Source organism: Ischnura elegans, chromosome 2, assembly GCF_921293095.1.
Source record: "Ischnura elegans chromosome 2, ioIscEleg1.1, whole genome shotgun sequence".
Taxonomy (NCBI): Eukaryota; Metazoa; Arthropoda; class Insecta; order Odonata; family Coenagrionidae; genus Ischnura; species Ischnura elegans.
In genome coordinates this window covers 47334593-47362452 of record NC_060247.1, presented here as the reverse complement: position 1 = coordinate 47362452, position 27860 = coordinate 47334593, and the positions used below count along the sequence as shown (strand labels likewise).

Sequence of the window (27860 nt, the reverse complement as noted above, 5' to 3'; positions counted from 1 at the left end):
TTAAACATATTTGAGAGTTAAAGTAATGAAAAGTAGCCAGGAAAACAATTAGTCAAACAGGTAACCTCCAGTGCATGATATAATTAACTATGATTTTTATTCTCCAAAAAAATTTAACTAGACACATGAAACCGGCTCTGAGAGTGCTGCGGAGACGCTCTTACATGGCGCAAAATAATATGATTTTCTCTTAGCGTGATAGCTTAGGTTTCTTTATATTCTCGAATGCCACAATATAATTCTGAATTTAAAGTTATTTACGGAAAATTAAAAGATTTTTGTTCACTTAGCCATCATTATCAGTATTTATCCTTTTATTTTATACCCAGTACTGTTTTTATCCCAAGAAAAATTAAGAGATTGGAAACGTGGTTTCCCAGTGGTAAAGTTGGGTGGAGCGTTTGGTTCCTGATCGGCGGGTCACTGGTTCAAAAACCGGTTGAAGCTTTCGGATACCCCTATAACAGAAATCCTCAAGAGGTGATGTAGCCAGGGTTGGGACCTGACCAGCCTACCCTAAATATGTGATGTTTACATGCATTTGGATAGGTCTGTGGTGGCCTCGGCCCCCACCTATCAAGACCAACCTTAGCTTTTTATTGCCAAGTGAGTAAAAAATATTTATTAGTTCTCCGGAATATACGGGCTCAAATTTTTTCCGAGCTTAACTGCGCTTACTTGCCTTAAAAATGAGCTGATAAAGCACGCTACTTACATCGCTGTTCTGTTTATGAAGGATTGGTACAAAATAATCTAATAATTTTTTCCCTAGCCTACCCGATTGCGTTCTCTCCTAAGTCATAGACAAATGCATGTCACCGGATTTTTTCCCCAGTTTTAATAGCCTCAGATAGTTTCCACCTCCCATACACAAGTATTCTCCGTTCAAGGACGACCAAATTGGGAACGGGATGCCTGTTTTGCACCGTGAGGTTTCAATTTCCGGTTCGGGCTTTGAAAGTGGCTGCAGCGAGCCCCTCCGAAGCAGTGGTTGTACCTGCCCGGTGTTCACAGGACCACAGGTGGTTCACGAGATACTTAAACCCAGTCCAAGACAACTTAATTCGGCGTTGATGGACGTATTATGGAACGGATCAGTTAACGACATAAGCCCTTAATCAAAGCATAAACAGTGCATTAATCTTGACATAAAATTTAGAGAGTTGCAATAGCCTTTATCCTTCTTTACACAACCTATCTTCCTTCCTAATTTTTTCACTTGAAATTCGGGATTATATTAATTGATGACTGTCCTAAGTTGACTTACGCCATTTCACGTCGTTATGAACCAACACACGCACTTCATGAGTTTTAAACTACATAGTTACACCAAGTTCAGTCAGGTCAAGTTGTAACAAGGTAGACTTAATGAGATGCTCGGTAGTTAAATTTAAGCAGCCGTTAAATGTAAGAAATCATCTCAGGCTATTATTTATGGAAGTTGTTAATATTAATCTTCTTATATATAAAAATGAATCGCAAAATGTGTTGGTAAGCGCATAACTCAACAACGCCTGGACCAATTTGGCCAATTCTTTTTTTAAAATGTTCGTTGAAGTCCAAGGATGGTTCTTACGGCGAGAAAAAATCGAATAATTGCCGGGAAAACCCTAAAAACAGCCCTTTTCTTTTTCACATACAAACGTTTTCTAACTAAAACGTAGAATCAATTTGAGCTTTATTGCTATTATATAAAGTTCATATTAAATTACAAGCACTCACTGTTATCTAAGAAATGTAGGTGTGTTCCTAACGTCAAAAAGTAAATTTGCACTTTCTTACCGCTATACAAAGTTCAAATTCAATCATATCTATCAAAACAGTGTGCCCTGGCCGCGCCCAATCGTCCAATGCATGAATCTTTTAACCAAGAGTTGCACCGAGAAAAACTGTATGATCTCAACACTTTGAAAGAATCAATTCAAAGAAATCTTCCAATGTTGAATGAACAACAGAGGTATGTATTTGATACTCTTATGAAAGTAACAAATGATGAAACTGGGGGGATTTACTTCTTAGATGCACCTGGTGGTACAGGAAAAACTTTTTTGATTTCATTAATATTAGCAACAATTCGCTCACAAAATAAAATTGCACTTGCACTCGCTTCGTCGGGAATCGCAGCAACTTTGCTTGAAGGTGGTCGAACAGCCCATTCAGCACTAAAATTGCCATTAAATATGCAAAGCAATGAAACTCCAACCTGCAACATTTCGAAGAACTCTGCAATGGCAAAGGTTTTGCAGCAATGTCAATTGATCATTTGGGATGAATGCACGATGGCACATAAAAAATTTTTGGAGGCTTTAGACAGAACCTTAAAAGATCTACGGAGCAATCAGAACCGATTTGGTGGTGCAATGATTTTATTAGCAGGAGTTTTTCGTCAAACATTGCCAGTGATTCCACGATCAACGCCAGCTGATGAACTCAACGCATGTCTAAAGTCATCCAATTTGTGGAAATATGTCAAAGTACTTCATTTAAGCAAGAATATGCGTGTTGAGTTGCAAAATGACCAATCTGGAAACATTCTCTAAACAACTCATTGACATTGGTGATGGCAATTTTCCTATTGACATGTTGACTGGATGCATTAACTTTCCTCAAAGTTTTTGTCATTTAACTCAATCAAAAGAAGAACTCATTCAGAAGGTATTTCTAGATGTTGCTCAACATTACAGAAACCATGATTGGTTAAGCGAACGAGCTATATTGGCAGCCAAAAACATTGATGTAAATGAATTAAATTTCAAAATTCAAGAACAAATTACAGGCGAATCGAGGATATATAAATCAGTTGATTCGGCAACTAACCAAGACGATGTAGTTAACTATCCACCGGAATTTTTAAACTCGCTGGATTTGCCAGGATTGCCACCTCACAATCTTCAATTAAAGGTTGGATCGGTAATTATAATGTTGCGAAATATCAACCAACCGCGCCTTTGCAACGGCACACGGTTAGCGATAAAAAAACTACTAAACAACGTGATAGAAGCAACTATATTGAAAGGAAAGTATAAAGGAGAAGATGTTCTCATACCGCGCATCCCAATGATTCCGACCGATGTGCCATTTGAGTTTAAACGACTACAGTTTCCAGTGCGGCTTGCTTTTGCTATGACCATAAACAAGTCCCAGGGGCAATCATTAAGTGTTTGTGGTATTAATTTGGAAAACCCATGTTTCTCACATGGTCAATTGTATGTTGCCTGTTCCCGTATTGGAAAACCATCAGATTTGTTTGTCTATGCGCCAGGTAATCAAACAAAAAACATCGTTTATCACAAAGTACTACAATGAAAATAGAACTGATTTTTTTTGTTAATAATTATGATTTACATGATTAAAATTACTTACTTTTAAATGCTTATAGTGTTTTATTTAATTATTTTTAATTCACACCGAATTATTACCAGGGTGACGGTTCTGTTCAGGATAATTTTTTGCAAAGAATATAAAAAAGGTAGGAACAAAACACTGCCGCATTACAAATTTTTTTGACAGGACGAAGTCTGTCGGGTCAGCTAGTATCTAATAAAACGCAATTGGGTTTTAAAACAGAGTTGTGTTTTATTATGTTTCCAATGAATGCTGAGCTTGGAATAAGTGATCTTTGAATGAGATGGGATGAATATTGGTCTTAAAGAGGTCGGATCATGATACAAAGAGTACGCCAATTTCGTGGGAAATCCAATATATACATTTCGAAATGTGCCCTATCAACATACGGCCCTATGAAATCTACAATAAAACTTCCCGCGCTATATTGTCTGGAAACTGGATATGAAAATCCATAACTTTTACACAGGTTCCTGTGGTCATATTTGTCTAAGCATGGCAAAAAAGTTAGAAAACTGCAAACACTAATATGTTTCTTTGATACAAACTAGTACAACATTTGTTGTAACTGAATCATTAATGCACAAATAAAACTTTAGCTCTACACTTTAACACTTTTTGAATTATTATCAAATGACAACCGTGAGGAAGTCAACTCACGCTAGTAACATGAAAATGGTCAGCTCGAATAGTTGGATATGGTGCTGTAGGTATTACGGATATACGGACAGGCAGTTAGGCCATGGTTGGGATTGGGGAGGTTGTTATGTGACTTAATTTCTCGCAGAGAGGTGCGTAAGCCTCATGGTAATTGTATACAAGAGAGTTCGAAGGTGGCTAAAGCTTCCACTTAATCGCCAATGTTATAATGGGAAATGGAATAAAGTTACCAATAAAATACTCATACTTATATATTATTAAAATGATGCTTCTTCTCGCTTAATAGTACGAAGACCTCATAGTAATTACATACAAGAGACTTCAAAGGTGGCCGTACTGCAGCCAAGGTTTCACTGAATCATCAAAGTTATTATGGGAAATGGAAAACGTTAGCCAATAACTTAAATAGACTCATTAATAGATATTATTAAAATAATGTTTTTTTCTTCTTCTTTGTGTGCATTTAAGTTAATGGAAATGATATTTTAAATCGAAATAAACAACTCGAAAACAAACTCTACCGTTGCAATTGGCCGATAAAACTCATCATATGATCCCAGATTTAGCCATTCTTTTTATGTTAGTTAAACAAGATATTGCAATATTTCCATTCAATTCATTTTAGCACGATGCCTTCTGCTGTCACAGCAACATTCTCGAGTACGTGCCTTGAAATTTAAAAACGAAAAGCGTCGTGCTAAAGTAAATTCAATGGAAATATTGCAATTTTTATTGAACTAATATTTGTATCTTCTGCCTCATATCATGTAAGACTTTTTTCATGGTCATCAGCGCAGAAGCCGAAAATCGCATTATTTTGTTTATACTACTAGGCCACCCGACATTCCTCAGGGTGGATAGGACCCAGGGAAGTGCGAAATTTGGAATTTGGAATTCATGATCAAATGGTAGAATTTTTTGGTGAAGGAAAAAAAGGAGGTAGGATCATGGTTTACTGAAAATAATGGAAAAACGATTTCCGTGTACCGCGCATGGGATCAGCTCATACCCTACTTCACAACATCGGTCATTATTTGTGTCGGCAAGTACTCAAAGACGCGTCGGAGGCAACCAGAAGTAGCTCTACGAACTTTGGGAGCATGATATGCAAACTTTGGTTGCAATCCGTACAGCCGTATGGTAATGCACAGCGGAAAGACAAACAGACATCCTCTTTTATATATATCTATAGATTCAGTTTTGGACGAATCACTGTTGTGTGGGGTTAAAGAGGCTTTATTTTATCGTCAGGAAAACCTCTCTTATCTCCCAAGGACGATTTTCTATCGTTTCGTTGGAACTCCCATGCGGTCCAAACTCCACTTTCACTTTCAGCTTCTCCCGTGTGTTTCCGCCTCTCGTTACCTCACCGATTGGCCATCACGACTTTCTTCTTCCCCCTGTTATAGAATTGAGGACCTTGAAACGCAAGAAGTCTCAAACAGGTTCACCTAGCGAGCCCGCTTTGAAGGCGGCATACACGGTTTTTCGAAAGTTTTGGAATTTCGTCGGATGATTCAAATCAAGGTCGAGTGAACAATAAAAGTTTCTTCAATATTTTTTTAGGGCCAAGAAAAAAAGCTGTTCATTCTGATTTTTCCCAGTGGAGTGGCATCAACGTCGATGAATGAATTTAAGAACGCCCGAATGCGGTTAAATATTGTTTAGTGTTTTTCACATGACCTTTCATATATTTATCAATTCCCACATGAGAGTAAATGGAGGTGATTTCATCTGTTAATTAGACCTAGCAGAACACCGTGATATTTTTTCATTCGCGCAATACATGGAACTACCTGCGTCCTATATATATTTTTTTTGGCACCAATTACGCAATTCTCATTAAAATGATGCATGCGACCGGCGGACTTCCATTCACATTTGCTTCTTCCGTGAGTGAAATAATGTGTGTTTTATAAATTTGCGTGAATTATTTCAGTGAAATGAAACGGTAAATTATGACATTTTTCTTTTTGTAATTAATTATCTCGTTAAATCTCTCGTCGATAACCTGATTTCCTTATTTTTACGTTTAGCATCCGATGCTCTTAATTTTTTTCAGTGAGAAAAATATCCAATTCTAGAATACAACTATGAGTAATTTCCTCTTCAAACATACTATATGAGTATTCATTTTACATATATTTTAGGAAATTCTTCTAATTTTCTATGTACTATAGAAGTTAAGTCCATATACCCACACGATATACCTGCTTCAAGAACAACTATTTAAGCAACGCACTTATTTAACTCCCTAACTCCAGTTTTCTTCAAAAAACTGCATTTTTAATGAAGTAATATAATGCGTATTTAGGTGATGTACTGACTATTAGAGAATGAGCCTATTTTTGCCTAAATTCTACTCATATACTCCGTAACTGATCCTCACATGCTTATTGTCACCAGTATTGCGTCATTACTTGTTGCTCAGGCAGATAGTTAAACACCTAAAAGAGTTTTGAGAGCCATAAATACAATTCCCATTCATCAATGCACTCATGGATGCATTAAGCCTGTTAACGTCATTAACATCCCACAACTCCACTTCATTAATCCAACGCGATTGACAAACAAATTTCCGGGGCAGTAAGCATGCCACGTAATAATTAGGAGCTAACTTAGGCTAATAATTAAATTATATACTTCATTTGTTTATTGGACATTATGCTTGATTATCTGCATTTAAAATTTGAAATCGTTGTTTCTAGGTAAAAGGTTTTTGCCTCCGAATATGTACCGTTCTGCTTAACTTAATCAATAAGCGTAAAACGTGATAACTATGAGAGTTATATAAATTTGCGTTTGTCAGAAATCACTTATAAATATCACTAGAAAAATATTTTAATCTTTAGGTCTATTGGCGGAATCAAAAATAACCTTTAGGCATGATATTTTAGGTTTTTAAGTATCCTTAAGTTGTTGTTCAACTTGAGAATCACGATGTTTGTTGAAAGTTATTATTTATTATTTTATTCATTCGTACCCATTTACTAGGATTATAGTGTTTATTGCTGAATTGATATTAAGTAAAAGCCCCAGTTTTTAGTTTCCAAATTTGACACATCAATTTCAAAATCAAATTTTCCACGGAAACATTTACGAGCGAAATAAGTCATCGATGTGTATAATTTTCAATATCTTTCGAAATCTGCACGACTTATTTTTTCCTATCCCTTTCGTCAATCAGGAGGGTGCAAAATTCAGGGTAGGAGTGTTCCTGAAACGGGCCAATAGACCCTTAAAAAAACTTACCCCAAGCAGGCATAGGCTAAAGGCACCTAGGGGAAGCGTTAATCGGTTACAGAAAAAAACTTCTGGTTGAACTGTAAGCAGAAAATTTGGCTTTAAGGAGGAAAAACACATGAAATTAAAGGTTTAGAACGGTAGAGATACCAGATGACCATGGGGCATAGCATGGTCAATTCAGATCTTTATTTGCTTTGATGTGAGAGTTAATTGTGGCAGACGCAGCCAATAATTGAGGTAAAAAGCCGATTCATGGCAAAATATGCTGTAAACTGGGTAGAAAAAAAAATTGGATATAGAATTCTCATAGCATCGGACTCTTACGAGAACTGTAAATTTACATTAAGTTTTCCTCTTCGAGCTTATTCATGCGACAACGATGGAAACTGTTCGCTCTCTCAATGTTTATACCAGGTTTTAGCAGATAATGTTGATTTTTTCTAGCAGGTAGTGCAAAAGGAAATGAGATATTATCAGGGTGAAACCCTCGAATAATAAACACAATAGCAAAAAAGGATTCAGACCAAACCATTTTTTTGTACTTAATAGTATATGAAGGGGGCAGCCGACAGCATAGGTCTTTAGCCTTTTTTAATGCAAGTGCCAAAGATCGATTTTCTATATACTATATCGTCCGGAGGACCACAATGCTCCGATTCCCACCACATCAATAGAGTAGAATATAATAGAATAAACATATAATTTTGAATGTGACATTATCTTTATTGGTTAACAAATTCAATCAATCACTGTGATGAATTCGATTGATTCGACTTATACTTTGTGAAAATCCGTGTTGAAATGAAAACACACAACGTCGGTAACTTTTCACCGGAAAATACCTTGGATACCAAGTACTTGAGAATGACGCCTCAGCGTCAAAACGCGTCGTACCAATAAATAATTTTCCACTGAAAAGTTACCAAGGTTGCGTGTTTTCATTTCAATCACTGTGATTTTTGATATCGTTTATTTTTTACCCGTGTGTCGATATTTGGTTTTATTTTTTTATTTGCGATAAAATATTTTCTTTATCCTCTAGGGGCCGCAAGAAATAGTCGGAGGACCGCATGCAGCCTTGGCACAGGTTATTTGCGCCACGTAAATAGGGTAGGAAAGGGTCGAGAGAAACCTTTGCCCGAACTTTGAACACGAAAAGTGTTGGTTCTAGACGAATTTAAGTATTCCGGCACTAGCCACGGTGAGTACTTTACGGTAGTCTACCGCAATGCACAAATTGTGCGAAAAATTCTGCTCTTTGTGATCTAAGTTCGGATTTTGCTCTCCGGCTGTGGCGCCGCGCCGTGCGCACGATTTGGACTGCTAGACGCATAATATGCTCAGTAGTCCATAACACCTTGTGGGATATAGTCCACAAATTTCCACAGGGAAAAATGACGCCCCGGTTACTTAACTAAAGCAGTCGGCCGGAAATCGAGGGATCCGGGGTCGAATCCCGGTCCAGGTGAATTATTTTTTCGCTGTGGAGTTTTCGCACAATTTGTGCATTGCGGGTGACTCCCGTAAAGTTATCACCGTGGCATACTTGAAATCTAAATTTCGGTCGAAATCCCCAATTCTACTTTATTTCCCCGAGATTATCGGATCAAATTGTACGTCAGCGACGCGAGTGGCGGATTCTGTCAACCCATTTGAATGCGCGGTGGTTGGCAACACACTGGGGGGCCAACTGGATGATCCTCTTTTGTAGAATTCGTAGGCGTACGAATGCGGCCAGCTAAGAAACCCAATGTCCGGTTTTATGATAAGAGCAACTGCATCAATGGTGATGAGTACAAATGAATGAGGGCATGTCTGTTTACGCAAACGGTTCAATGCCACGAAAATACGGCCGTTTTCAAGGAAGAGATGCATCCCCTTAATTTCCACTTCCGCAGCAGAAGAGGTGTCAGTTGATGGAGGTAAACGGAAGGGTAAAAAAAAACAAGAAACTCCTCCTGAGCGATCTTTCACTTTTTCAAGCGTCGGCGGCGCGGCAGAGCGATGAAGCCGTTACCTTGCGTTCAACAAAGAGGGGGAGGTGGGGAATGGATGGGGTCAGTGGAGGGGGGAGAGGGTTAAGGAGGGGAATGATTTGAGGGAAAGCTTTCCAGAGCCTCTGTCGAAGAGAATGGCGGTCAAAGAGGTTGTGATCTGTAAAGCTCGACGGAGCATTCTCTTCGCTCCTATTTTTCCCAGCCCCCACTATTCTTCTCTACCACCTTCGTCATCCATTTTTTCTCGTAAGTGCGGTTCCTTACGGAATGAAGACAGACTGAATTATATCTTACCTCGGAAACAAATTTTGTGAGACCTCTTTAAGACGACCATTTAAGGTTAAGGGAAATTGTGATAGTTAGGAGGGGAACCGCTAGATAGGGTCTTTTGTGGCTGTTAAATGGTTCGCATTTCTATAAATTGGAATGTAAATATTGATTTGTGATAACCGTTTGTTAAATACTTTTATTAAAAAGTACGATGGAAAATTGATTTTTGAAAAATATACCACAAAACTTTACTCGAAAAATTAGGCTACGCCTACGTCTAAGAACTCGTGATCGTACATTTTTTATTTTATTTTAAACTTAAAAGCGAATTCATTTTCTCTCTTGCACCTATCACGCTATCAGTCGTTCTGGTATCCTATTTGTCCTTTTCACTATCACACGTTACTATCTGTAGCTAGGATTAATGAATCATGCGGGTTTCCATTTCTCTTAATGTTTCAATCTTTTCTTGCCAATTCAAAAACTAAGCTGAACGTTAAGGCTTCAGTTTCCCTTTCGCTAATGTTTCTTATAATTATCTTTACTTTTGGGATATCACGAAAGTGTTCAATCGCCGTAGTTATGAATAGGTTGGAAGACACGAAATCCGAATTTCAATTGATCTCTGCATTTCTTCAGGGTTTCCTTCCGCGTCAGCTTGTTTGTAGACAACAGTTTCGCTGGCTATCCTGCCAGCGTCTTCCTTCGACCTGAAGACGCTGGCAGGATAGCCAGCGAAACTGTTGTCTACAAACAAGCTGACGCGGAAGGAAACCCTGAAGAAATGCAGAGATCAAACCATCGCCGCAGAAACCTACGTTCTAACGAATTTCAATTATAGAAGAAAAGGAAAAAATTCCATAACCGGTTTTTTACTCTCAGCCTAGCGGGTTAACATCTTGTCTCATTCTCTTTGATACTAGCCTAATACAATCAAACTATTGGTTTCGTAGATATTTTTTGCAAGCACAGAAATTGCATTGGTATCTGGATTTCCTGTCTTCACACTTGTTTACTCAAGTAAATTCATGTCTCAATTATTCCACTGCTGTAATGGTATGGCCCCAGATCGTGGAGAGAGGTGGCTGCAGAGAATAGGGTCATTTTATGTGTGGATAATATGGAAACTATTCCGTTACGAGGAGGAATGGCTGTTTACATTGCTGATCGCTGAATACGGGTGTCTGTTTGGAAGGGCTTTATTTTACTCCGGCTAAATGCAAAATTTTCAAGGAAGAAATGAGAAACAGAGAAATGAAAACAGTTGGATATTGGTGGTACCATGCCTAAGGTTTTTTTTGCAAAATGGTCCCTAAATGGGATAGGAATGACGGATGAATTCTTTAAAAGAAATTTAAACTAGACTATCTCTCGCCCGCAATCTAGAGAAAGGGTCCGAAGAGCCGGCTTGTGAAGAGGAGGGGAATGGAGACGGTTGAATTGCCTCAATAATCTAGCTGAAAAAAATCGCTGGAAAACGCTGGCCCGTCCCATGCATTTTAGCCCAAACTTCTTTCATCATCTCTACCATTCCTCCCATCCACGTTCTTTACCCACCATTTGCCTCTAATCTTTCACGAGACATTTTGAGAAAGGCGATGAAATTGCTCTGTTATCCTGGAAAAGGCCTAATGAACGCAAAGCGCAAGTCACCTATAACATGTTTGGAGAACTACGCAGGCACCGGGTTTGAATTTTTGTCGAGGAAGCCAACCGAGATTGTATACATAATTCGTCCTCAAACTTTGATTTCTTTATACGCAACATTTTTTTCTTAATTTTGCATTTAATGCTTGTTGCTGTGTTCCTTTGTGCAGTTAGAAGGTTTCCAGTTTTCTGTTAGCTTATATAAATATAAGCCTCGCTTATGTTATTACTTTGATCATACACAGCTGCAGGCAACGGAAAAAAATTAATGATTTTCAAGCAATCAATAACTGATGTATAATAGATATTTTATTTTGTTTTTTCATGGTTGAGAAGAAGTCCACAATGATTTGTGAGATGTCTCCAATAATTCTGCTGCCAAAAATAATGGATTAGCCAATAGTTAAAGTTTTCGTGATATTTATGAAATTAATTACGATATTTGCATTGTTTGGCAAATTTTAATAATCATGTTTTTTACCAATTTGTATAAATTATATAGATTTAAAGAAGCCATTGCCTATTCTGGTTCCCAAAAAACCTCTTGTCATGTAATAATGACATTGAATTTCAAATAAGCCATATCTAAACGCATGAAAACCTAAATTGACGTCTTGCCGGTCTTCACCACTGTAACTATTGCCATTCAAAATGCTAGCTTAACTAGGTTTATTATTTCAGAGGTAGATCTCATTTCTCAAGGGAATGAAAGGAAAAGTAATCCATGTGAGAATCGAGGAATTTAAATTAGGATTTCTATCTACATTTCAGTTTCGGCCTCAAAAAGCTGTGCAGAATATTGTCGCCGTGAGTGGAGCGCCTAGAAGTAGCGGCTTGTGGACCAAATTTTTCATCCTACTTTGGGAAAAGTTTGCATTGACTCGTCTGCGAGCGGCGTGCGCTGAATCATTGAAGGCTGGGTGAGTACGAGAGTATAAGTGGCGATGCGAGTTCAACGCCTAGTGCACACAAAGCACAGAAATCGTGCATTTGACTCACGTTTTCCCGCCATTATACTTCGTCACATCCACAGCTGTGGAGAGAAGAGTGACAAAGTGTTGAGCCTCGTTCAGAACAACTGTACTCTACTTAACTTGGTGTGACTTAAACTCCGGTCACAGAAACTAAATTTGGCATATTTCTTTATACCCCCGGAAAAATAAGGACATTTTCCTTCATTCACTGCGCAAACCGAGCAACATTAATAATAGATTGTACAGAGATTTCGAGACTTTGTGTTCCTCTTAAAAGATACCATAAGCTTATATAAAGACTATCTTCCTAGCTACTCATTACTTTTAAGGATAATTTTTGTATTTGTCAACTAATGACAACAAGATTGATAAAAACTTAGCACTTCTCGACTTATTGAGCCGAGTTATTTCAATTTAAATTATTGTGAGCGAACAGACGCTGTGATCGAGGTTTTGATCTCCATAGTTACGCCAAGTTGAGGTCAGCTGTTGTGAATGAAGTATTAATTGAGAAGAGCTGAGCTTTCTCACTGTTATAAGCGACAACTTGAGAGATAGAAATGCTAATCATCTAAAATCATTATTATGATCGATTTGTTGTGATAGGCTGTATTCTTGGTACGTATCATAAAAGCCAAGTTCACGATGACATAAGTTGTTATGAAGGGACCTTTATAAGCTATTAAATTAGTAGGTCGTGTGCACGAAGCCAGTATTTCCGTTTCACTGCTATTTTTTTTAAATTCGATGCTCTCTAACAATTACTCTGATTGACTTCTCACTACTATCCAATTTAGTTTTACATTGATTAAATGCATACCGCATCCTAAAGAATATAAATTCATACCATATTCTAGATAATATAATCCTACCAATTATACTCAGATACTGCCTTAAAAATGTAAGGGGAAATTCTCTAAGATAGCAACGCCCTAAAAATAGCATAAAACCGGCGATTTTATTCAACACGCAAACATCTGCATCCTCTGCCTGCCATGCCTGCATCCTCCGAATGTATAACACAAACAATGAAATAAAAGGAGGAATGCCGTAAATTGATGGCATACGATAACGGAATAAGGAGAATCCTCATATGAAAACCCAAAATATGGCTCAGTATTTTTTTATATTAATTTTACCGTCAACAATATTTTTGCAGATGGTATCTGATGATCCTTCGCCATTTTCAATTCTTGGAGTTACTTTTATTTGAGTTAGAATTACATGGAGGTAAAAAAGGAAGTATTTATTCAGGAGAGGCTAAATTTAGATCATAAATGATTATTCATATCTGATGATATTTCAAGTCTTATGGCTCTTTATTATTAAGAGCTGTAACTTGAATTTTATTTCCTTCATTAGTACACTCCCGTTTAAATCAATCCATATATCCTTACCCAGAATTGAATTTTTGATTAATTTACCGCCAGTTCCAGCAATTATACTTAAACCGTCGATGAAGTAAAACGTCCTAAATCACAGACTCCGCCACGGACTTGTTTGACTAGCACCCTCTCAGCTCTTTGAGCTCTCTGCCTCATAGCTAACTGCTTTGCCAATGAGTTATCGCAGCTTTAGTAATCGCCTGGTGCATTGTGGTCAATTTATGCAGCAACGCAACTGCTTATTGGCTTTGTTATTTTTTTGTGTGGAACGTAAACCTTTTAGATTCTTTTGAATACACCTCCAGGTTTTTTTATACCTTAGCGTCATTGCAATCTACTCATGTTCACATGTTAGCACATGACTGAGAATATTTTTCGATAATCGAGCAGTTCGATAATCAACCAAAATTATATAATCTTACATAATAGGGTAGTTTCCTTCATCAAATAAAACGAAAGGCATTGATTGCAGTTCGTTACCCCCCATTAGTGTATTCATAATATGCAAAATATTTGGTTTTAGAAATCCCAGTTCAGACGAATGGCAATTGTCCGTTTTAACCGCATTAAAAAAAAGCCAGATTGGCGCCCATGCGATGCCACTCCATGTGACGTCACAGGGACCTAGTTTCTATACGAGTAGATAGGAGTTTTACATCGTCTGAGATTACGAATGCATGCATGAGGCATAGAGCTCAGGGAAACATGCCTTAATAATCACCTATTAAAACTGCCTAAGGTCGGAAAGTTTCCTTCGTTTGATAGGGTATTAATAATCCTTATTTAAGCCAAGCGCTACCTGCTAGCAGGGTACTCTGCTACCTGCTAGCAGCCTGCATCGTATAAGCGCTCAAATCCTCGCCCCAAGGTCACCTCACACGCCGACAGCGGGAACCAGAATGACGTCACACGGGGTTTTTCCAGCATTCATACTTAGCCGTCGCGTTTTCGCGCGCTTGAAATTTTTCACTTTTCATTTAATCGCTAAAAATAGATATCGTCATTAAAAAATCTAAGAGCGTGAAATGCGTACTCCAGGAGTTATAATCTTTCGATTTAGGCAATAAAAAAATAATAGGAAACCACCCTATTGTAAAAATGGGGAACAATAGCTGTCAAATCCCTATCTCAGATGTAAATTTCATCGTAACTCATTCATTGTATTTCATTAGGTAATGCTACTTGTTTATGGTTAGTTTGTCCATTTCCTTCAAATTTCTTGGCTTTAAACCTGGCTTTTAATGGCAAGACGAAGAGTAATATCAACAAGAATAGCTTATTGATGATATGAATGAATGATGAATTACGATGATGTAAATACATGGTGAATTTTTTCTCTTCATAGTCCTTTGAAAATATTTTCTGAAAAGTGCCCCAAATTGCAGTTGTAGGCAAGGTTGCTCCATTTTCAAAATAATTTGTGGTAACCGACCGATAGAGGTTTTCTTATTCTCAACATTTTCCATTTTTGCCTCTTAAATTGCTGAGACGTAATCTTTGTTTTAACAAGTAAGCTTGCCAACTCGAACTCTGGGAGAGGAAAGCTTCTTAACGCCTGTGAAGTGATTTAATTGCTCACCACGCAAATTGAGTTTCAGCCGAATTCTGTTTCCTTAGCACTCCGTGGCGAGGAGAGACGCTTGGTGGAATATACCTGCATAATTGCCTTCGTTAAATGGAGTAATATTATCTTTAGCTTCAACTTCTATCAATTTTCACTGAGCCATATCATTGTAAATATTGATATATATCTCGTGAAAAGCCTGAGCGAGAGAGTAGTAATGGAGCCCATGAAAATGTATGGTTAAGTCCTCATTGTGAATGATACAACAGGGAAAGTAAACAATATATAAGCTTTGTCGACCACTCCTGTTTTCCATTCCTTCGATCTTCCCCTCTGCCGTTGGCAGTAGTTTTCTACAATCCGTAAAATTAAATTATTCAGCTTCAAACACATTTTCTCTACATCCAGTTCATAATTTTTCTCCTTGAAAATGAAAACTCTTCCGAAATTCTTTTGTGTAAGCCAAGGTGTTGAGTTCGAACGGGTAGTAGTCTATTTGCTCAATATTATATTACGAATTGTATTCGGAACAAAATTTTAAAATGTATCTCGAGTTTGAAGAGAGAGTATGTACACATGTCCCTGAAGTATCACAAAATTTTCAGCCGTGTTCATTTTGCCAAAAAATACTTTGTCTACGGCAGCCAATATTATTTGAAGAGGCTATATGAGCTCAGCGATTTTTGGCTCACACTTAATTGCTTGGTTCGTGATTTTTGGACAAAAACAATACTGTAATGATGCCCCATTCTCCATATTCGCCAGACATGGCTCCGCTTGACCTTTTACTACATAAAAAATAAAGAGAACCTTAAATGGCCGTATTTTACAAGCATAAATTACATTAAAAGAAATCGCTGACAGATCTAAAGCTTATTCCAAAGATCGAGTTTGAGAGGTGTTTTGAGGACTGGAAGCAGTGCTGGAACAAGTGCATTATATCTAATTAGGACTATTTTCAGGGCGACAATATTAATGCAGATGAATTAAAAATATTTTTTAACTTAAATTTCCGTTATTTTATCTACACACCTCTAATGAGTTAATTTTAACTAACTTCATTAATACAATCGTCTAAACCACCCGCGAACAGTTGATCTCAGTCTCTCACAAATCGTTAATCTTTGAATTTTTGGGGACTACCAATATTAAGTATTACCCGCTGACCTTTTTTTGCCTCACAATCATTCTCCTTTATTCACTTCTAGAACAATCATCCGGTCAAATAGTTCCAGTTCAATTGATTTTTCGCCTTTCAGTTTTTGTAACTCAAGTTATCTTCGTCTTCCTTCCTACTCCTGGCAACTATAAATCTTATAATTTTTTCCTCTTCCATATTTAATGCCAGCTTTTCATTTCAAAAGGTGCCTTACAAACTAAGATTTCTGCATTTATCGTAATCATGCAGTAATTCCTATCTGCTTTATGCTTCCTCAGAAGTCAATTTTATTTTATTTTATTGCTTTGACAAAGTTATTTCGTACTCCATAATTGCTTAGAATCGGCTGTATCTCTTTCATTCCTTGGAAATACAGCTTTATAATGTAACCATTACCCTTACTTCATGTCGAATTGTTTTCTTATTATCACTACATGATTAAATAGAAAATCATTTTGCTTATCATAAATAGGAGTTGTCCTCCCGGTAAGTGCAGAGTAGAGTGCAGAAAATATCAGTGTCAATAAATAGGTATTAAATTACTCTTCCCAAAAGAACAAATTTTTGTTTCACGATTAGTGAGACATAGTGATTAACGATAGCCATCCGTGTATGGAATTTTTAGTGAACACTATTTTTCAGTAGGCTGAAATAAGGGTATAGTAATGGGTGCAGTATTTCGATAATCTTGCGGGGTTAGTATGCCAATAACGATGAGTTAATGAGCCAGCTCTCTCACTACACCACCGACTCTCGAAAATAGGACGGAAACTCTCGCGTTCTCTTATTTCAAAAGTCCAACTAAAACTTATTTCTATTATTCTTATTTTAACTGGGAATGGCAGATCGAAAAAAAAATTTGCGTCGTAAATTTCCTTTTACCTCCATTTGCGGAATTATATTTTTGAATCACGATTTACTGGGTGTGAGTTAAATACTCCATCGGACAAACTTTGGGTGGTCCGTGTCGTACATGCGTTACATCCTGCAGCCACGGTTGAGTCCAGTGGAGGCCGTTTGATATGGAACGTTTCCACTCTCCCCTCCATTACCAACCTACGTTCCTCCACACTTATTTACTCCCTTGAGAACGTTATACAGACTGCCCACCCAGTTACAGATAGTTATACCCCATGTGAGTGTCCGAGAGCCGTTTGATGTCGCTTTACTTTCTGTTTTTTTTTTTGGTGCTATCTCGTTTCATATTTACACTCATTTTGGCGTGGGGAGAGGTTGGATTCAAGCTGAGGAAACCGAAATTAAAGCGGAGGTTCGGATGGTTTAAGGCTCAAATGGGCTGTGGTAACGGAAGCTGGGAACGGAAAGGCGAATCGACACTGCACGCAGATATTTCTAGAGTCCATGCTGAAGTAGGGTTCAACTAAAAGGCACGGTGAATAAATTCCGAATTCCAAATAGATTTTTATGGCTGTTATCTGCTCGAAATGTGAGAGTTTTTTCGAGCATCACACCCTAGGCCCTGTAGCGTTAAGTTTATTTTGCCTGGTAAGCACTGCCTGGAATACGATATTGTCGTGACCTTGAATTGATAATGCGTCAAAATTGAATGACATCAAAGTTAAATGTAATAAAAAGTATAAAACTTTCTAATTTCACATAAATGTATGTTTATGTGAATGCTGTGCATATATTATATTTTTATACTAATAAATTCATGTGGAATTATAAGGTAATTTTACTTTTTATCGTTTACAAGATTATTTTTACTTTTGATATTGTTAAGTAGATTTCAGGATGTCTCACCCGAGACGAGGAATTATATATAAGAGTTGATCAGAATGGCGTTAAGTAAAGCTGGTCAACTTAAATGGAACACTTTGTTAACTCCAGTTGTCATTCTCTGTATGCTCCACATTATACATGAAAATTGATATTAAAAAGGCTCTTAAATTAATAGAACTAAATGCTTAATAAAGAATTATCAAAAGAGTTCTGTGGTTTTTATAACAAAATTAACTCACACCATCATATATCACTCGTCTTGAAGCTAACTCCTCTTTGCACAGTAATAAAATTGAGCTTAATTGTGCTTCATCCATCTATATTCTGTATTTATTCTGTGTGACTTATTTTATAATTCCAATATTATTTTTCATCCTGAGAAATTTTCTTCAATGATACACGACTTTATTTAAAAACAAGAAAAATATAGCCAAAAAAACAGCAAAATGAAACACTTGGCACTCAAAAAAATAATTGCTTAATCAAATTCAAACAAATCTGCGATTTTTCCCATTAATTTCACTAAACTTCATACTGTTTTCTTTTGTGAAGGTGGCATTAATCCTAGGGCACAATAATCTCATTCTGACTACATCCTGGATATGCTTAAATTAGCGATAATCCCTTCTATGAATTAGCCTAAACGCTTTAGGTGATATATTTTTCTCCCCTTTGTAATTAGTTTTTCGTTTTCTTACGTAGTTTATGGCCTCATTCATGGCATATTGAGTCAAAATTCTTGGATATATTGCATGTGGTATATTTTTAGGTACATGTATGTCTTGATGGAAAAATTTTCCCAATGGGCAGTTTGAACCTCCTAAATATCGCATCACTTTTTATGCACGGTCAACTGCGGTATCTTTAGTCATTTCCAGGTAACTTGGGCACTGAGACGTAAAGGATTCATTTTTTTATATTTTGCCATTAATTATCAACGTCTTGCTCTTTCATCAGTGGACAGTTGACAGTTATGATCCTTCTTCCGATTAAGGTTAGAAAGGAATTCTGAGCTTAACTGGTGTATAAAAATTGATACATTGCAATCTAATATGATTTTTCCTTGTAGAAATTTATTTTTTTTATTTTTCATTTTTACCTAAATGAAATACATTTCGAGTTTAAAAGCAAGTAATGCTTGAAAACAGAATACTAAATGATATTTTGTGTTGGGTATCTTTGTTCCCACTCATGGTGTAGAGCTAGACTTGTATGTTTTTATTATATTGGGCCAAATTTACTCAAATTCAAGGTGAGGTATCCCCAAATGTTTGAAAAAAAATCCAGGTTGTTAAATTAATTAGATATTCAGAAACAGCATAGATTTAAGGTACCTATATTATCTATCAATAATGTTAATTACTTTTCATTCATTGTTCATTAACTTTAAAATTAAATAAGTTTGTTTGTTTCCAAGAAATGAAAAGTTGAGCCAAAGTTACCCCACGTGACGGTACATTGTGACTAAACCAGTCAAAACATGGCTTTAATTTTGTTCTTTCCTTTTTACTTCAGACATACAGTCGAACCTCGCTTATTGGAATTATTGAAACACAAAGAACATATATAACTGAAGATGAGGACGATATTAAATCTCCTGCTCACCCTGTCGATGGCATCGTTAACCCTGCTGCCTGACCCGTCGCAAGGGGCCCGGGTCCTCATGGTGACATTGGGCGGCACCAAGAGCCACAAGATCCCGTTCCTGGAGCTGGGCCGTGCGCTGACCCGCAGGGGTCACTCGGTCACCATGATGAGTGCCTTCCCGCCTGACGAAGCCCAAATCCCGGCTCAACCATCGGCATCCACCGCCGGAGAAGCAAGAGAGCGCCGGCACCGGCTCTACTCCTCGGTACATTTATAATACTATACATATATTACGGTCAATAGCCGCACCGGATCAGTGGCGCAGCGAGGGGGGGTTTTGGGGGATAAAACCCCCCCAGAGCTCAGAGAAATTTTTTAGTTTAATCCATTTTACATATTTGGATCAGTATTACTCATCGAATGGTATTAGAATTTATCAAATATCCCTTATAAAGCCGTAAAACTCACCATTTTGAACCATTATTCTTCAATTTTTCTGGAGGAGGGCCCCCGCAACTCCTGCTTACCCAGGTGGGTATGCAATACCTCCATACCCGTAAATATTAGTTGCGCCTAAACCTACCCTAGTCTTAATTCCTAGCTGCGCCCCTGCACCGGATAATTAGAGTACCCACTTATTCGGGAAGTATCTCCTATTGAAAAAAACCTTATTGATAAAATACCATAAGTTTTCACTGGTTTATTAGGAAAAATAGATGCTTAAATGGGCCGCGCATTGCTGGTATTTTCTCGGAAAATATATTAAAGAATGACATTTTTAAAATATTGGAAACCTATTTTACACGTTTCCCTTATTCATTGTACAAATCCTGAGTAAGAGTTCTATTTCATTGTCCGTCTGACCATTGTTTAAGCCAGAAATACCCGTAGTTAATCGTGGATACTGAGAGAAATCTGTAGGTACTTATATTATTAATATACTGTCAGAACTTCATAATGAAGTTTCTACTTTTTTTAAGAATTACAGCTTCAAATTTATAAGAGCAATAATTCAGCTGCTATTTAAAAGAATTGTATTAAATTCTATATTCAAATGTAAATGCATGCGCACGTAAAGAATGCTTCAGATAATCGGAATAAATTGTGCATGATTGGTAAGAGCTAGCTCCTGCGATTTAATTGGGAATGTATTTGTGATGGCACTGACTTGTAGCTGAGGGAAATCTGTAGGTACTTAAACATGTAGGTACTTATAGGTTCATGGAGGGAAAGAGAGGGATAGGAACATATAATGAAAAAAGGACGAGGGCAACAGGGCTTTGGTAGATGGAAAAGGCCAAAAATCAGAGGGTGAGAATGCGGCCTTACTGGGACTCGAACCCAGAACCTCGCCGATCCGCGGCCGGGTTCTCTGCCAGTTGCGCTACCAGAAATAAAAAATATATATGTAAATAAATGCTTAGTAGGTATACCGGGGTTTAGTTCTCGATTAGCAATTTCAGATCAAAAGAAAATGTTAAAATTATCCATTGCAAAATTTTCCTCCATTTATTAATCGCATCGAACTGAATGTTCAACAGGTCCCAGCGCACGATTCTGACGTCTATGGCAACGCGACGGGGCTACCCGCGGTGATTGCTGCCGTTCCGTGGGTTCCGAAGAGTGAGGGATTCCTGAAGCCGCCCCCGCCGCCCTCCACGGACCACGCCGCCGGATCGCTCGTCGAGATCGCGCCACCGGGCTTCGTGCAGTTCGTCCGCGAGTTCACCGACTGGGACCTGCTCGGACGTCGCATCAATGGCTGGCACATGGCCCAACTCCCAGAGGCCCTGCAGTACGCCTACGAGTCGTGCCGGTCCTTCTTAGGCGACCCCGTGACCAGGAGGTTCATCCGGGACCCGAACCAAAGCTTTGACCTCGTGATTGCCGACGGTGCCTTCCCGGACTGCATCGTGGGGTTTGCGCACAGGTATGGTGGGACAGATTTTAGGGCAAAAACTACGATTTCTGAAATTATTGCTTAGTCTTGATTAGAATAGGAGTTAAATCACGGACATCATGCACTCCATGTTCCTTACTCCTCCATTCCATGAGTAACTTATTGATATAACCAGTTTGTGTACACATATTAAAGTGTGAAATAAAATATATGATTTGTTTAAAACCACTTTCATTTCAAATGCTTCTTTGTACAGATATTTTGTGGAAGATACTGTATTCCATGTCGACATTGATGGTTTGAGGTTAAATTCCGATTGCTAGAACTATTGCTTGATCTTGGTTTGAATGGGAGTTGAGTCTCTAAATATTATTAGAATATTAGGAACTCCATGTTCCTGTCCCCTCCATTCCATATGAAACAGTTACTTTTAGAATTAAATGTGAAGATATATACCTGTTCTAATTGTTTAAAACCCCTTCCGTAAAAAATGCCTCTATTTTCAGGCATTCAAAGGGAGATATTTCATTTCATATCGACATGACGGGTGATTTTCGACACTTTCACACATTATGACATCACTTAATTATTTTTTGATCCAGTTGAAATTTTTTAGTTGGAGATTCTCCAAATTAGGTTCCAAGTAATATACTTTTACGCTCATAGGTTAATGTGTTATTTTTTCTCACTGGAGGTAAACTATAAAACGTAGCTATGCGGTTCCATATACTATGACCATGAAACTGAAACCCCCGTACTGTGATGTGGAAACAGGTTAATTACGCTTATTAAAGGCTTAATATCACGTCTATCTCGGGCATATATGGCGCGTAGAGGTGAGAGATAGTAATCCATCACGTCGCGTCAAGTGACATAATGCTTAGCACGGTTACAGGGATGGATTTCTCGATCAGCAGATTCAGGTCACCGTAGGGATTTGTAATATTATTCTCTCATCGTGGACTGCAGGTTTAATTAATGCCTGGAACTGTCACAGATGCCATCAAGGGATTTTTTCCGACTTCACTTTAAACTACTCCATTAATCCTAAGGAGTCAGCTTTAATTTTATGTAACTCAGTGCATAAACACCCTATCTGAAGTTTATATTAGGTTATATTATCCATGTTAACGGTTTGAAGGAAGTAGCTGATTGTTAAGTAGCAGATCTTGGTGTCAAAAATTCTTGTGCGATTTTTAGAAATGATAAGCCACTTTCATCTAGTCCGGGCAGTTAAAAAAATACTCTATGATAAAGATGCTGTGTTTTTATGCATGAATGCAAAATTAAAATGCTGAAGGGAATTCGGTGCGACAAAAAATCACTTGACTGGAACGGATTTCAAAACCAAAATCGAATTTCGATGGAGAATTTTTTCTGATACATTACCAAGCCATCATTATCGGCATCCGTTTTAAAGCCTTAGTTCACTGTTTTTTTTTTAAATAAATGAATGATTAATTCAGTGTTCATCCAACGGAGCTTCGTCAAATCAAAGAATCCGACACAATTTTAAGTATTTTTAAGAAGTATTTTATTTATTTTGATTCAAATCTCAGGATCAAACTGAGTTTTATTTCTATGAATTGTTAAAATATTTTTGTGTACTTTATATACAGCTCATTTGGATCATTTCATAAATGTTACTCTGCATTCTCAGATAAAGTAATTTTCGAAAAATGAGCTTTTTTCAGTTTCAATCAACTTAGAACATCAACTTTTTACGTCAGTTTACTAATATATACGTTTCATTACTCTGCGAGTGCATGCTTCATTATTTTCCCTGAATTTCATGCGGGTTGGACTTAAACAGGCAAATATTGAATACATATTGCGTTTAATATTTTGATTTCGCCGCGAGAATATTACACCGCCAATTTTCGCTAAGAAAGTCTGTCTGAGTCTAGTGTCTTAGTGAAATTTTCAAAGCATAGGCAATTTTTAATTTTTTTTCCTCCCATTGTACTTAATCGATACCTGAGGTGAAGGGGGCTTCTTCTTTTTGAACCTTTTGATATTACCACTTATTTGGCCCTAAAGAGAGAGTGTGAGGGGGGTCAAGGTGTTCAAAACCCTTACATGTTTGGGAGATACATTCTTACATGTAACCCTTCCAAATGAACCTCCCATAAGGCATTACCCTTACAATTACCCCTGTTCTCTGGCCCGTTTTTGCCCCTAAAATCCCTGAAGACGAGGTCTATTTTTAAATTTACACACACCCATGTTTTAGGTGGTGAAAAACCCACTCAGGTGGGACTCGAACCCACGACCTCAGGATTAGTAGACCTTTACCCCGCCGACACCTAGGTTGACAGGGTGAAAAAAATTAAAGCCAAAATGCGTGTGAAGGTGCACCGGTGTCGCTTACGTTTTTGATGGTTCAAGTGATTTTGCCAGCTTTTCAGAGGACTTTCTCAATACTCATATTTCCCATCTAACTTCCAGGTACCGCGTGCCTTTCATGTACATAAACACGGTGGGCTTCCACGTGACCATGTTGGCCCGCTCCGGTGGCCCTGTGCCGTACGCCGTAACTCCCTTCTTCTCACAACCCTACACGGAAGAGATGACCTTCCCGCAAAGGGTGGTCAACACGTTCCTCCACTTCTCCATCAACACCATGCAGGTGGCGTTCGCCGACATGGCACTTCAAGGAATCGTCCGGGAAGCCTACGGATCCGATGTACCCAACATCGTGGAGCAATTGAAGAACGTCAGTTTCATCCTGCAGAATGGACACGCCAGCGTCTCTTATGCTCGCCCATACCTGCCGCTGGTCGCTGAGGTGGCCTGCATCCACTGCAAGCCGGCAAAGCCCCTTCCCAAGGTGAGATGATATATTTTTAAGTGAGGTCAGAGGTCCACGTGATAAAAAATGATTTCACTTAAATTTAACTCAATTCAATTCGTTCCGAAATTATAAAAGTCATTGTTAATGCTTCGAATAATGTAATAAATAAAAATTGATAGGTGACTATGAAATGTATTAGCTTAGTTACAGTAAGTAAACGAATCATACTCATTGTATAAAAAAGTATGTCAGAATTCTGGTCTCTTCTTTTTAATTAATGTACAATTATTTTTTTTATTTTTTATTTTACTATAGTAAAAACATTCTCATAAGCTTTCATGCCTTTACCTAACAAATAACTGTAATCATACTCATTCATATCCCTGAAAATGGTATTAAAATATAACGAAACGTTGGCCTAAAGTTTTGCATTTAATTCCGAAAGACCTAAGCTCCAAGAAACTTATCGACGTTAAAAATTGAGATCAAGAGAAAGAAAAAACTTGTTAATACTGCATGCGAAAGGTATTGACTTCCGATAATTTTAGGTAAGCAATAATCCAAAAAGGATGGATCATTTGTCACATGGAATTTAGGACCCCCCATCTTCCAACGCTGATGCACAATCGCCTATTCAGAGTTTCGGGTCGAAAGTACCCTAAAATCACTTGCATGTTCTCGGAATGTATGTTCAAATGAACAATGTTCAAGATTACTGCCGTAGAATCCAGCAAAATAAACTTTGGATGTTCCGGGGACTGGCAATCCACCGCAAATGAACCTAATGGGATATTTAAATCGGATTTGAAACCAAATTCGTTAAATAAATTAGTGAGATGAAAGGTAAACAGAGGTTCCGACAAATAAACAATCTTATCGATCCCGCCATTCGTTTGTTGGCAAAAATAAGAAAGTTTCTCCCTCATTTTTTAAGTTGGCTACGTAATTTGTTTTTTTTTCATTTACTTGATCAGAAATAACTTTTCGTTGGGGAAGCAATTGCTGCATTTAATGTAAAAAAAACTGAGTACTTATTTAGGAGTTACCATCAATAGCCAAAATAAAACAGGAGAATAGATACAAATGAGGGAAAATTCAGCTAATTATGTTACTGGAGCCAATCAAAATTATTGGAGAGTAAACTTATAATGTGAATATCATTCATTCTGAGTAGGGGGCAGGTACCTTTTTCTGGGATCATCTCGAACTTAGAGGATTATTTTTTAGGAGTCCGAAGGCTTCAATCGGGATACAAACACGCGACCCTTCAGTCAGCATCCAAGCGCTCTACCCACTAGACCAGGGGTCTCCAAACTCTTCATTGCAAGGACCACATTATATATTTCCCGCAGTTATGCGGGCCGAAGAAATAAAAATAAATTAAAAATTAATGTCAGTAATTAAATTTCCTCAAAAATAAGAGTGTAAACATGGAATGTTTTAGATATGAGAAGCCGGCCTCGGTGGCGGCGGGGTAACGTTCTTGCCTGCCAAACAAGAGGTGGCGGGTTCGAGTCCCGCCTGGGTAGGTTTCCCCGGTCCAGGGCATGGTCGTTTGTGTACGTTTACTCGTTACATTTGTTGAAAACCCCGGTGTAAAATGGCCAATAAGAGCTGTATCCTGTGGTTTGAGAATAAAAAAAATAAAAAAAAAATAAATAAAAATAAATAAATATCTCGTTGAAAAAAATCAAGGTAAACTAAATGGATTCCTGCCTTTAGTTTTATGCAACCAAATTAGTGTGGCGAACGATACAGTCGTTTTGACATCAAATCCTCCTTAAAATCAGGTTCCACATTAGATGGGCCATCACGCAGGGATATGTTTGTCGGACCGAATGTCATTTTGACTTAAAAACAGTGACGTCATGGAAAAATTAGCAGTGCCGGAACGCACTCTCCTTCATTTTTTTCAGAAATGAAATATTACTCTCTTTATAAGACTCTTTTTTATTACAACTTATAATTTACATTTAAAAATTACATTTTTTTGTTTTGGTTCCTAATGTATTTTTTATAAATTTGGAGGCAACGATATTGACAAAAGTGTTATTTGACTATTATGTTTCATGTTGACCAGTGCCGGAACGGCGTTCCGACGCTTTCCGGCACCATGACACCACTGCTTCAAAATTTCCTTAAAACCAGGTTCCATATTAGATGGGCCATCACGCAGGGATATGTTTGTCGGGCCAAATATGGCCCGCAAGCCATAGTGTGGGCACTAGACGACGACACACCCGTCGAAATGAATTTTTCTCCCCATTTCAGGACCTGGAGGACTTCATTTCTCAAGGTCCCGAGGGCTTCGTCTACTTCAGCATGGGCTCATCGGTAAAGGCGGCCAACATGTCTCCATCACTCAAGGCTCTCTTCGTCGAGGCATTCGCTCGTCTCGCCCCCATCCGGGTCCTCTGGAAGTGGGAGGATGTGAGCACGGACGGACTTCCGGCCAACGTTAAAGTGTCCAGATGGCTCCCGCAGCAGGATATCCTAGGTGAGGAGAAGAGTACCTTGCGCAAATGGGTTGATTGTCTGCCCTTCGATTCCGTTTTCCTTAAGCCCGTATGACACTCCCCAATTTATTGGCCAATCCATTGAATATTGGATTGTGGTCCAACTGACACACGCCAATTTCTAGTCCAATATCCTTTCCACAATATTGGACACAATTTCTTGCCCAATTTAGTATTTAGAACAGGTTCTATTTTTTCGAGGCCAACCTCCAATCAGAAATCAGTTTTGTTGACTCCTAGAGGCCATAATAAGAAGCATCATGCAAAAAATCCGGTTTGGCCAGTTTTGTTTCGTGAATTCGCTTGAAATATCTAAAATGTGGACAAAATAAGTTATTTCACTATTGATTGAATCCTAAAAACCACACGACTGATTATGCAACGTAAAATCATCGAATTACATTGGCGTTTTCTAGCGAGACATTACAACACTATTGTGACCATTATTGGTATGAATATTGATACGTGCCATACGGTACGTAACGACCAATATTTTAAACAGTGTTGCGTGCCAATTTATTGGCAATTAAATTGGAAAGTGTCATACGGGCTTTACTCTGAGGTATTTCCCAGTTCGTTCTCCATTTTGAGTTAGCTACCCAAATTTACCCGCCCAAATCCATTCTCTCTAATGGCTAACGAGTTGGGACACGGGTTTTAGTCTCCTCCGCATTTCATTTAAAAGTTTCCTCTCCTCGCCCACCATGTTCAGTAATTCGTCCTTCCCTTTCCTTTCCTTCTTCTTCTTTTCATTCATTTTCTTCCATGTTCTTCCGTCAGCGTCTGCGATTCCACTCCGTGAAGCACTAGGATCCAGAGATGACTCTTAACCAGCCATTTTTCTCAACTGCTGCGTAGTGATCTTCTCATCCATTCTTATTATATTTATAACTAGCTGACCCGGCGAACTTCGTACCGCCTAACAATCAATGAACTTACAGTTTACTTACACCATTTATAAATCAAGAGCGGCTGTATCGTTTTTAATCATGTTTAATTTATTATAATAAAATAAGGATACAAATTATATAAAAATACGTAAATGAGTACCAAAATTGCTTGTCAGAAAGACA

The 27860-nt window shown here is 38.0% G+C and overlaps 1 protein-coding gene across 3 annotated transcripts in view; it reads left to right on the top strand.

Annotated features, from left to right (window-relative positions):
- Nucleotides 1–27860, top strand: part of LOC124153677 (UDP-glucuronosyltransferase 2B7-like) — a 372180-nt gene that overhangs the window by 79291 nt on the left and 265029 nt on the right. For 2 of the 3 annotated variants that reach the window (XM_046526982.1, XM_046526983.1), the window contains exons 2-6: nt 11937–12085; nt 19506–19842; nt 21119–21507; nt 23926–24307; nt 26543–26768. In XM_046526982.1, the coding sequence (XP_046382938.1) occupies nt 19567–19842; nt 21119–21507; nt 23926–24307; nt 26543–26768 (1273 nt within the window). In that variant the 5' untranslated portion in view covers nt 11937–12085; nt 19506–19566. The remainder of the gene's footprint in view (nt 1–11936; nt 12086–19505; nt 19843–21118; nt 21508–23925; nt 24308–26542; nt 26769–27860) is intronic. The other variant, XM_046526984.1, reaches the window with a different exon arrangement.